The sequence below is a fragment of the Eleginops maclovinus genome, chromosome 12 (genome assembly GCF_036324505.1).
Source record: "Eleginops maclovinus isolate JMC-PN-2008 ecotype Puerto Natales chromosome 12, JC_Emac_rtc_rv5, whole genome shotgun sequence".
Taxonomy (NCBI): Eukaryota; Metazoa; Chordata; class Actinopteri; order Perciformes; family Eleginopidae; genus Eleginops; species Eleginops maclovinus.
The window spans coordinates 5,750,976-5,763,460 of record NC_086360.1 but is presented as its reverse complement, the minus strand read 5'-3'; the positions used below and the strand labels follow the sequence as shown (position 1 = coordinate 5,763,460).

The 12,485-nt window shown below is 42.1% G+C and overlaps 1 protein-coding gene across 1 annotated transcript; it reads left to right on the top strand.

The window, feature by feature from the left end:
• The first annotated feature begins 6,660 nt into the window (after window positions 1-6,660).
• On the top strand, window positions 6,661-12,060 carry LOC134873158 (probable G-protein coupled receptor 21). The gene has a single exon (XM_063896607.1). The coding sequence runs from the start codon at window positions 7,526-7,528 to the stop codon at window positions 8,585-8,587; it is 1,062 nt and encodes a 353-aa protein (XP_063752677.1). The 5' UTR covers window positions 6,661-7,525; the 3' UTR covers window positions 8,588-12,060.
• The last annotated feature ends 425 nt before the right edge of the window (window positions 12,061-12,485 follow it).

Genomic DNA, 12,485 nt, shown 5'->3' with positions numbered 1-12,485 from the left:
TACACAGTGGTGTGCAAAAGTGTTTGCCCCTTTCCTGCTTCCTTATTTTCTTGCATGTTTGTCACACTTAAATGTTTCAGATCATCAAACAAACTTAAATATTAGACAGATATAACACAAGTAAACACAAAATGCAGTTTTTAAATGAAGGTGTTTATTATTAAGGGGAAAAGAAATCGAAACCTACATGGACCTGTGTGAAAAAGTGATTGCCCACCCCACCCCCGGTTAAAACATAAATGAACTGAGGTTTATCACATCTTTGGAAAGCTGAATTAAATTTTTCTAGCCACACCAAGGCCTGATTACTACCACACCTGTTCTCAATCAAGAAATCAGTTAAACAGGACCTGCCTGACAAAGTGAAGTAGACCAAAAGATCCTCAAAAGCTAGGCATCATTCTGCGATCCAAAGAAATTCAGGAACAAATCAGAAACAAAGTCATTGAGATCTATCAGTCTGGAAAAGGTTATAAAGCCATTTATAAAGCTTTGGGAAGTCCTGGTGAACCTTCCCAGGAGTGACCGGCCGACCAAAATTACCCCAAGAGCGCAGCGACGACTCAGCCAAGAGGTCACAAAAGACCCCACAACAACATCCAAAGAACTGCAGGGCTCACCTGCCTCAGTTAAGGTCAGTGTTCATGACTCCACCATCAGAAAGAGACAGGGCAAAAATGACCTGCATGGCAGAGTTCCAAGACGAAAACCACTGCTGACCAAAAAGAACATAAAAGCTCGTCTCAGTTTTGCCAGAAAACATCGTGATGATCCCCAAGACTTTTGGGAAAATACTTGAAGGTGTGTTTGCCATTACATCTGGCGTAAAAGTAACACAGCATTTCAGAAAAGGAACATCATACAAAGAGTAAAATATGGTGGTGGTAGTGTGATGGACTGGTGCTGTTTTGCTGCTTCAGGACCGGGAAGACTAGCTGTGGTAAATGGAATCGTGAATTCTGCTGTCTACCAAAAAATCCTGAAGGGGAATGTTGGACCATCTGTTTGTGATCTCAAGCTGAAGCGCACTTGGGTTCCGCAGCAGGACAATGATCCAAGACACACCAGCAAGTCCACCTCTGAATGGCTCAAGAAAAACAAAATGAAGACATTGGAGTGACCTAGTCAAAGTCCTGACCTGAATCCCGATTGAGATACTGTGGCATGACCGTAAAAAGGCAGATCATGCTCAAAAACCCTCCAATGTGGCTGAATTACAACAATTCTGCAAAGATGAGTGGGACAAAATTCCTCCACAGCGCTGTAAAAGACCCATTGCCAGTTATTGCAAACGCTTGATTGCTGTTGTTGGTGCTAAGGGTGGCCCAACCAGTTATTAGGTTTAGGGGGCAATCACTTTTTCACACAAGTCTGGAGGTTTGGATCTTTTTTTTTATCATAATGATAAACACCTTCATTTAAAAAAAAACATTTTGTTATCTTTGTCTAATTTTTAAATTAGTTTGATGATCTGAAACAATTAAGTGTGCACACCACTGTGTGTGTGTGTGTGTGTGTGTGTGTGTGTGTGTGTGTGTGTGTGTGTGTGTGTGTGTGTGTGTGTGTGTGTGTGTGTGTGTGTGTGTCTGTGTGTGTACATATCTCATTTTTAAACTTAGTTTTTATTTCAGTTTCATTATAAAAAGATAATTTTGAGCTTTTTTAAATGTTCATTCAGCTGTATCTGCAAAACCAGAATACGGAAAGAAAACACAACAGAAAATAATACAAATGGAAACAAAAAATTAAATTAGGTAATATATTTATATATGCAACTTAAATTGTTATTAAACCTACAAGTCGGCCCCGGCCGTGGCGCAACTGGCTGGGGCACCTGCACCGTACGCCGGCGACCCGGGTTCGATTCCCGACCCGAGGTCCTTTCCGGATTCCACCCCGACTCTCTCTCCCACTCTCCTGTCACTCTCCACTGTCAAATCCAATTAAAGGCAAAAAAAAGTCCCCAAGAAAAATATCTAACAAAAAACCTACAAGTTAAAGTTATTTAACAATTTGTATACGTTTAATAATACAAATGATGGTTTATTATTATGGTTTATGATCTAGTTTCAGATTGCCTGAATATTTGTCTTTGAGCCGAACAGACGTTACAAGTGAGGGTGAACACCATGCCAATGTATCAGAAAAACATCTTATGTCTGGAGCTTGTAAACGAAACATCCTGTGCTTTAAACAGACAGATTAAGTTCAAAACAGCATCATCTGTCAATGTGACGTTGTTTCTGTGTTCTTACACTAATAGGTTGCAGCCTGCTGTGCGTCGGTGGCCTGTGTTTGAGCGTCTGTTGACCACGAGGACACAGTTGCTATGTAAGCTAATTGTTAGAGGCACCAGGCAGGCCTTCCCATAATGAACCATGTGCCTGAGGTTAATTCAATTTGAACAGGAGGACTCGCTGGTCATAGTGTTTCTCTGGAAAAAAAAAAGTGGGTCAAAGAGAGTAAATTTATGAACGCATGAGTTATATATGAACCTGTTGGGTTGTGAACAGTGCACAAAGGAATCGAACAGCAATCAGTATGTTTGCTGTTACTGCACTGAATGATCACACAGGCTTCCCCTGTGATTTAAGGAAACTGAAAACATTCATTAAGGTATTGTATACGGTCATAAGAAATATCCAAACATGCTATCATCATTTTCTTATACTTTGAAACAATAAATACTTTATTTTTCTCACACTGCCTGTGCTGCAGCACCTCTTTTCACCCTCTGTCTGAAACCAGAGCCCAGTCTGCTCTGATTGGTTAGCTTGCCGGCTCCGTTGTGATTGGTCACAGATAGAGATGTCCTGCACCTTAAGCTTTCACATACTAGTGTTTTGGAGTGCAAGCCAACTGCAGCACGAGTGTTACATATTGATGTCACTATGCTACGGAAGTAAAGAAAAGAGTGCAATGGCGGTGTTGCAGGCAGGGAGGTTGCCCCTTTAATCCTCTTAAAAGTTGAATACAACATTATAGTCGCCCAAAAATGTCTGTAGTGTTTGGCTAACCCTTTCTGTATTGTTCACAGATTAATAAGAAACTAAATGTTCTTCACTGCTCAGACACTGAAAGCAAATCAACAATTTCTAATGGAAGCAACATGTTTTTTGTTTACTCAATAATTATTTGCATTTGCATTTATTGGAATTCTGTATTTAAGGATAATGATAAAACAAATATATTAATTGCTGAAAGGTAACCGACTCTCCTTCTTTCCCTGAATATACTGATATCATGATACTGATTAAAATGTAAAACAAATGATGATGAACGGAGAAATGTTTCTAATTAATGCAGGTCAAGTCGTACAGTATCTGGTTCTTTTTTTTCTGAAAACATATACAATTAAAACATGGGAGTTATACGCTACTGTATTAAAGAAGGATAACAACCGATTGCTGATAGATGACGTCAGATAACATTTGTCCACTCCGGGGGAGCAATAAAAAAGGGAAGTGGCTTTTACTACAGTTAATGTCTTTCATTGCTCCAAGATATTTGCTAGCTTTGGTTATTTTGCAGACCAGTAGTATGGATCCAGAATTGAGTAGTCAATAAAACCTTATGGCTGCTTGATACTTTCTTTCATATGACGGCTCGTAAGTTTAGAAAGAATTGACAAATCTGCATCCTCTGTTCATAATACATTCATAGAAACACAATCAAAGTGGCTTCTGTACTGTTTTCACTTTATTTATTGAGTAATATAACGGTATCAACCTGATCTTCCTAGTAATTATTTCTTGGTCCAAAGACCTTTGGGGCTAGACAAAAAAAGGCCTAAACACAGTGTCTTTCATGAAGAACAGCTGATACTAAACCCCTGAATCCTTTATTCTCCCTCATAAAATCTAAAAACATAGTCATCCTTCAGCAATCTTTAAAAATGAGTTGAGGTATAATGTTGAGTTGACGACACAAGCTTTTTCAGGCCCACAGGTCTTAAGACTGCTCTGTTGCAGCTTTGGCTTTGGGGTTTTCGTGGTTGTGAGATACCTTTTGGCTGCTGTGACTCGCACCGCAGCATCACAAGCTCTCAATTCCTAACGTTTGTCACAAGGTGGCTTTCCCCCCTGCCGGCTTGCTTGCTGTTCACTCAAAAAGGATGCTCACGTTGGTATCATGGTGGAGGTGTTCATGTTAACATGTCTTCTTACAAGATGTCAGACAACCCACTGCTTGTACAGGCGCCTCAGAGTTCAGCCTCATAATTCAGACAGATGTGGCACCTTCGGACCTGTGACCTGGAAAATAAAAGCAAAAACAGACAAGTAAACACAGCCCGGCTACCCACCTCAGTGCTCACCATATGGTGACAAAAAACAAAAAAAAGTTTCTGAAAGGTTGCTCTGTTTCCCATCGACAGAAGGCCTGTAAGGGGAAAACATTTTCACAGTAACCCCTCGGGTCCCCCATGGACTAAATATCACAGGAGAGGCTTTGGTTTGATGTGGGACATCAGCAGACAACTCAGTTTGGTTGTGACGCATACTGTTATAGAACCAGAGCGTTCTGTGGTCACATGAAAAAGACACAGGAAGATTCTGTATTCCCTGCGTGGATTTGAGGGCTGTTCGATGAAATAACATTTTTAATAGTTCATTTTAAACTTTTTAATACTGCCTGTGCTGCGGCACCTCTTTTCACCCTTTGTCTGATGAGCCCAGTGTGCTCTGATCGGTTAGCTGGCTGGCTATGTTGTGATTGGTCAACCGCTCAGAGATGTCCCAACATTTAGCCTATCACGTACAATGTGTTGGAGAGCTAGCTAATAGAAGCGCGAGTGTTGTGTGGTGATGTCTCTATGTTAAGGAAATAAACTTGGGGCGGCAGTGGTTCAGTCTGTAGGTACTTGGACTTTTGACTGAAGGGTCACCAGTCCTGATTGGACCAAAAAAGTGGTGGATTGGTAGCTGGAGGGGTGCCAGTTCACCTCCTGGCCCTGCCGAGGTGCCCTTGAGCAAGGCACCGAACCCCCAACTGCTCCCTGGCACCGGCGAGACAGGCAGCCTTCGCTCTGGCACCTCTCCAGATGCATGCACATGTGTGCAACCTACGTGTCAAAACTGTGTAGTGTATATAAATTGTGCGTGTGTACTTAAAAATGCATGTGCATGTATGCACCTACCTGTGTACTGTGTGTGGTTAATGTGCATACAAAAACAGAGTGAAAACTGAATTTCCCCCTAGGGGGATTAATAACGGTTCATCTTAAACAAAGGAGTCTAAGGGAGGCGTTTCATGCAGAGGGGTGGGAGAGAAACTCCCCCATTGACATGCACAAAAACCTATATAACACACAGAACAACAGAAAAAGTAACATCCAAAAAAACTGAACGGGCCTCTTCAACAGCAACATTTTCTTTTCCGAACCCACAGCATTTTCAAGAGCAACATTTTAGAGACGTGAGCACTGGATTGTGAATCTTTGTCATCACGCGCACGAGCTGCCATTTTATTTCTCAGAAACTCATTGTCGAGAATAAAGTGTCATAGCATTTTCATGGGTACACTTCTATGTGAGGGTTGCCTGCAACGGAGGATGTGTGTGTGTTTCTTCACATGTGTGTGGAAGTGAACAGTCTTTGTGGGGATTGAGACCTGCTTGCTGCTCATTGGCTAAAAGATTTGAAAGGGAGTAGCTCTGTAGGAGGTGTGTGAGAATTATATGTACAATTAGGTTGAATTCCTATCCACTACTACACAAAGATCCATGCATCAGTGGAAACTATTGAAAGATCTAATTATTTGTTTACTTCAACTTTAAGCTTTCTTTTTTCATCTTACTTTTTATTTTGCTATTGGTAACTTCTATAAGGCACTTAGTTACTTAACTGTGCCCTCCCTAAACTTTGTTGCAGAGAGATAATGTTGTTTTTTTCGCTGTTGAGTAGCTGCTGTTGTGCATCAACCCATTTTTGGAAAAAAACACATTGTAAAATGTTCATGTTAGGTAATCTTTCTTTGACGAAATACTGGTGATAATATAAACCTGACAAGCATACATTTAGTCATTTACAAGTACAAAGTCGTCCACTCTTGCTTAATTCTATAAATTAACAAAATAGATTATTATACGTTGATTCCTTAGTATTTCTGTGAATATTTCTCATTGTGATATAAGGACCTGCTTTGCATTAAAATACATTTGAAACACTTGTAAAACGGTGTTATGTAACCATCAGCAAATCAAAAAAAAATCAAACGCTACTGGGATATTGACTTCACCCAGATGGGTTTTCCTACATTAATGGTGTTTGTACAGTGCAAATATATTAACAGTGTGTGTGGGGGGGGGGGGGGGGAGAAGGAGAGTTAAAGAAAAATTGGGGGGAAGGGGAGAACAAGGGGCATATAAGAGTAAGGGAAGGGTGGAAAAATGTGTGTGTTAGAGAGGAAGGGAGAGGGAACACAAGTGTGTGTGTGTGTGTGTGTGTGTGTGTGTGTGTGTGTGTGTGTGTGTGTGTGTGTGTGTGTGTGTGTGTGTGTGTGAGTGTGTGAGTGAGTGAGAGAGAGAGAGTGTGAGAGTGAGTGAGCGAGCAGTGGGGGGAAGCAGCAGTGGCAGTGCTGCATCATCACTACTGCCACTACAGCAGAGAGGAGGCAGTTTACTGCCTGCCTCCCTGATCTATCTCTCTCTCTTATACAAACACACACATTCATGCATACACACACAAAAACACGCACGCACACACACACACACACACACAAACACACACACACACACACACACACACACACACATTAGAAGTCAGCCGGCTGCCTCTTAGTCTCACTACCAGCCTCACAGAGGAGGGATCCTGGTGACATTATCCATCACTTCTGGATTTTTGCCTGCCTGCACTCGCTTCTCTCCAGGTCTCTTCCTGCTCGGAACGCTTTTTGAGTGCATGTTCATTCCCTGTTAGCGGTCCACAGACAAGGCTGCCACTTCCAGGTCTGACACTGCTCTCTTGGACTCTCTTGCTTTTGTTTGCTAAGGCAGTCGTCACTGTCAACGTGAAGGAGTTACAAGCTGTTATCACAGCTGCCTGGAATATCGGCATTATTTTTCCCTCCCTTTTTCCTTTGCAAAGAGAGGAAGTGGATCCCTGGATTTACTGGTGGCAGTGTGCCAGTGCAGAATGCTTACCTCAGGATTTGCAGTCTAGGGGCAGTGGGATGCAGGGGGGGGCTATGATAAACAGCTGCGAGGCGAGGATGGTTAGCACTGCAGCATCAGACTGGGTTTTCTTGTTCTACGCTGGGGTTTTTATTTGCTTCTCGAGGTTACACACATTTATCACAACCTAAAGCAGAAGCAGTGGAGTCTGGTTGCATTTTTAATACACCAATGGATTACTGTTACTTTAAGGACGGGCTCCCTGCCCACTAAGGGAAGAAAGAGGCTGATTTAGAGATAACAGGAGCACCGGATGAGCAACTTCAGTATTGGAAAATATACTTTATGGACAGGACAATGGCTATGTTTAGCTGAAACCGCCCCCTTCTACTCCCTCCCCCCTCCAGTCCAAACATGAACTCTTCTTCTGAAGCGAACCAAAGTGGTTCTCCCCCGTTCTGCCTGCTGGGCTCCGTGGGTTACTCCCGCAGCCTGGATACCTGTGTGCTGGAGGTGGCCATCATCCTTTTCCTCACTGTGCTCATCATTGCTGGCAACCTGGTGGTGATCTTCGTCTTCCACTGTGCCCCATTGCTGCACCACCACACCACCAGCCACTTCATCCAGACCATGGCTTACGCCGACCTGCTGGTGGGCGTCAGCTGCCTGGTGCCCTCGCTGTCCCTCCTCCACTACCTCCGAGGCCTGAATGAGGAGCTCACCTGCAAGGCGTTTGGCTACATGGTTTCTGTGCTGAAGAGCGTCTCCATGGCTTCGCTGGCGTGCATCAGCGTGGACCGCTACATCGCCATCACCCGCCCACTGTCATACGCAACGCTGGTGACGCCATGCCGACTGAGAGTGTGCATCGTCCTAATCTGGGTTTACTCCGCTTTGATCTTCTTGCCATCTTTCTTTGGCTGGGGAAAGCCAGGATACCATGGAGACATATTTCAGTGGTGCGCAGACTCCTGGAAGACCAACCCAGGGTTCAGCACCTTCATCGCGTTGCTGCTCTACGCACCAGCAGCGCTCACCGTCTGCTTCACCTACGGGAGTATATTCCGGATCTGCAGGCAGCACACAAGAGAGATCACCCAACGCCATGCCCGCTTCAGTACGCAGGCGGAGGGCGATAAAGGCGAGCGGGGGGAGCGTTGTGAAGGGTGCCCGGACAAACGCTACGCCATGGTGCTGTTCCGCATCACCAGCGTCTTCTACGTGCTGTGGATGCCGTACATCCTCTACTTCCTCTTGGAAAGTGCTGGGCTGTATCACCATAAGGTGGCGTCCTTCCTTACAACATGGTTGGCAATAAGCAACAGCTTCTGTAACTGTCTCATCTATAGCCTCTCAAACAGCGTCTTCCGGAAAGGTCTGGGCCGCCTCTTTAGCCCGTTGTTCCCCTCCTCCTGTCTCGGCTGCATGGAGGCCAAAAAGGCTCCAGTTCCTGTTGGCCCGCGGGCAGACCCCTGATGCCAAGTATGATTCCTGACATCTAAGGTTTTGGTTTGTTCACTTTGGGGGCATCCACCCTCTGTGTGTGTGCTCTGCTCAGCTGCGTAGCATGACACAGGTGAAATGCAGTGAAATGTGCTGAGGACCCCCTGCATGGAGCACGGAGAGGTGCCTGTGCAGAGGCCTGTTGGTTGTCTCCAAGGCTGATATTGTGGAGGCTGTGAAGCTTTCATGAATGCTCTTCATTGTGATGCTGCCCTTTCAAGGCTGCAAAGATCACAACCTGACAACACGGAGTAAAGCCATTTGATGTCGATGGAGGAAGTGGACAGTAGGAATAAGATTCATGTATTTCACTTCAGATGATTTAATAAGCACCCCTGCCTGCACTAACATCTCCCAGATGCAAAAAATAGGAAACCACAGCCCTACTTGTGTTGTGTGATCCGCTGAAATGCAAAAAAAACCTCTACGAACCTGACTAAAGAATACATTTGTCTTGGTTCTTTCAGGGTTGATTAGGCAATGCAAAAAATGTTTAAGACACTGATCTGTTTTCCTTAAGGAACACCAGATGCTAATGAGTTAATGTGTATGAAAAATCTTTCATCTGATAATCAGTGTGTGTGTTTAAAAATGTGAATCGGATGGACTTTAAGCGTATTTCTCAGTGAGAACACAAAAGATTTATTTCAAATGTTTTATCAAAAGGTCTTCTCTCTTTGAAGCTGGTTGTTTGTGGGAAGCTTCAAGTATGTTTACACAGTCTAGGATTTCACATGAGATTCTTGATTTAAGAATTAGCTTTGCTTTCTTAAGGTGGCTGCTGACCGGGCGGCAGACAGAGCGTAACCTCTTCAGCATGACAATACATTTTATTTAATAGGAGAGATTTATTCTCTGTTTGTGTTTCCTCCTCAGGTTTATCGACCGTACTTTGTTAAGCCTCCGGGCTGTTTGCCATTGATCTCTGCTGAATCAGAACATGACTTTTAAACCACAAGCCACGTAGAGTCTTTAGATAATCACCTCCTGACGCCTCCACTGTTGATGATCAATCAAGTATCTGCGGGGATCCACATGGCCTCCATGCAAAGATTGACTCCATTGTTATCTGTAAAGTTTATTATCTGCCCTCCAGCACTGTATGGCTGCTCAGATGAGGAAACACAAGTGAAATCAGAAGCTCAACCACAGAGGGCAAGAAGGATCAGAACACTTTTTTTAAAAGCCAGTGACCACTTGTGGCTTGGTGTAAATATACTTTGTAGTTTAAATATTTAAACAGTGGTTAATGGTAAAGAAGACCCCCGGGGTTACACATGTGTTTTTTTTTTAAGATAATTTATTTGTCAGAGCCAAGAGGTTTGACATTCAACCTAGAGACTGAACCTGTTTTTTTTTACAATGTTAAGAAGTGTTTTTTACATACTGCAGGAAAATGTTTTATAGATTTAAAGTCACATTGAAATGTTTTTCTCTGATAGCGTCTTGCTCTTGATTTTGAACAAATTTGTGGCAGAAAACGAATAGTAAAGAGAATGTTTGGGAGAATTGTTCTGGAAAACACTATATGGCTAAATGGACGGCCCAAACCGCATAGTGTATTTATCTTAGGCTGTTTTTAAGGTTTGGGGTCCCAAGATCCACTAAAGGGGGACCTTTTAATGCAGCAAAATACTTTTTTCTAAAGGCAACTTACAACAGTCAATCAGAATCTGTTCTCGACTATCATTACAAATAGTATGCTGTAGAAATTGACACTTTCCATTAAAACAGCATGAATTAGTAAACTGTAAAACTGAACTCAACACCAACCACAGTTTACAACACTGCTGTTGAAATGTACTGTGTACACTATTTATTCATTGGTTTATTAACAGGGAAAGTTCACATTGCTAAGCAAGAAACTGCTGAGAGGTTAAAGAGCCTGCTGATTCCATTTACTGCAAGAAAGCTATATCCAGTTGGGTTTAGTCTATAGCTTGAGCCAAAATCTTGATAATAAGCAAAATTCAAGCATGAAGAATACGTTACAAGTGCTAAACTAGTCTTGCTCGAATTTTAGATTGAGTTGGATTTAACATAATTTATTGCGGAAATTCTACTTGTAAAACACACATTTTTAAATATTAACTTATTTTTGGGATTTCAGGGTAAAACAATATGTTTCTGTGTATTTGTTCCTCGCATTGCCGGAAGTTGTCCAAAAACTGATAACAGATTTATAAAACAAGTTTACTATGTTTTGTCTGAGCCAATGAATTTGTTGGTAATGGTAAATGAAGGCAGCTGATCTCATTTGTCTGTGACACAGTTTTCCAGTCAGCTTGATCCTGTTAAATAGAGCTGCAACTAACCATTATTTTCTTGATGGATTTATCTGCAGATTTTTTTCTTCAGTAATAGATTCATCAAATGTTTGAAAAAAGTGAACAATGTCCATCACAGGTTGTCAGAGTTCAAGATGATTTGTGTTGATGACTTTTGTTGTCAGTCCAAAACCCAAAGTATTCACTTGAAATTGATATGAACAGCTGAAAACAGCATTTTCTGCTATTTCTGCATGGAAAATGATTCAACTAAATGCTGCAGCTCCACTTAGACCTTGCAGCTTTTCTTAAGGGTGTCCAAAAACGCTTTAAAGTTGACCTAAATGTTCGAGGAAGTATTTTTATAATGAAATTTGGAAACATTTGAAATATTTAATTTGGTGTTTATTATAACATGGGCAAAGATTTGGAAAAAATTGAAAAAGTCAAAATTAAAAGCAAGTTACAGTTAGAAGCTGATATTACTTTTGTACTTGTTTTATACCATAGTGACCTTACAAGCAGCTTTTGTAAGGTGATTAGGATTTTAAAATAAAGCTACGGCTTGAGGGCAGGGGTTAGAGTAGGGTCACAGTCAGAGTTTAACGGTAGGACTTTTTCCAGTGCAAAGGTCACACCAGCTGCTGCCAGGGGGATCTTACCTCCCGCTGACCCCGCTGTGCTGATGTTCTATTCATATAGCATTTTTCTATGTAATGGTATGTATTCAGCATCTGCTATGAAAATGTAATTTCCTCTGAAGTGTTTGATCCCTGCTTGATTGGTTGTGAAAGATGTTCCACTGATAGACTTTTCCTGCATGATTCTGGTTCTGAGGGCAACTGTACTCTATGTCATTGAATCCTAACTACTGTTGTGTACCACAGATGGCTTATCTTATTAGGGCAAAGAGTTCCTGTTCATGTTAGAAAACCCACTAGCCTTCCTGTACTCTTCACCTGTCACTGCTGTCAGGACAAAAATGACACAAATATGCAAACAGTGAAAACACAAAAACCAAGAGCTTAACTTTCAAGGTCTCGTTTAATTGAAGCTGGGCAAAGTAAACACCTACAATCTTTGCATTATCTTTATGACAGCAGTGGGAGTCAGTGCAATACAGCTTACTGGTGTTAACACAAATCACAATAAATAATTATAGTAAAAAGCAAAGTCTTAATGAAAGGGCTTTTATTGTCTCAACTCTGGTTAGGCTGTTTGCTACTCAACTTACAAATTATTGTAATATGAAGATGTAACTGTCTGATTAAAATGATATGTTCTGATTCTGTGTTTTGGATTCATTTGGGACTAAATATGTTTGAAGTTGGTTGTTCATGTGTGTTTGTATTTCCCTAATTTTACAATAAACAAATCCTGTTGGACTAGGAGATTTTGGTTTGTAGTCCGAGTAGTACTGATTATTCACATTCTAGCAGGGTTTGATTTTATGCAGGTAAACACTCCCTTTGGAGAGGAAAAGTAAGGTGTTTTGCGACGTTCTGGCGCCTTTGCACGGTTTAACCACCGGACGAAAGAGGCAAAAAACATGAGCAGTAATGCAATCTCTGAACCCATTGGCAACCATTTAAATCGAGGCCCAT

Coding starts and splice junctions, on each gene's coding strand:
- LOC134873158 (XM_063896607.1), top strand. CDS start 7,526: ATGAACTCTTCTTCTGAAGCGAACCAAAGTGGTTCTCCCCCGTTCTGC.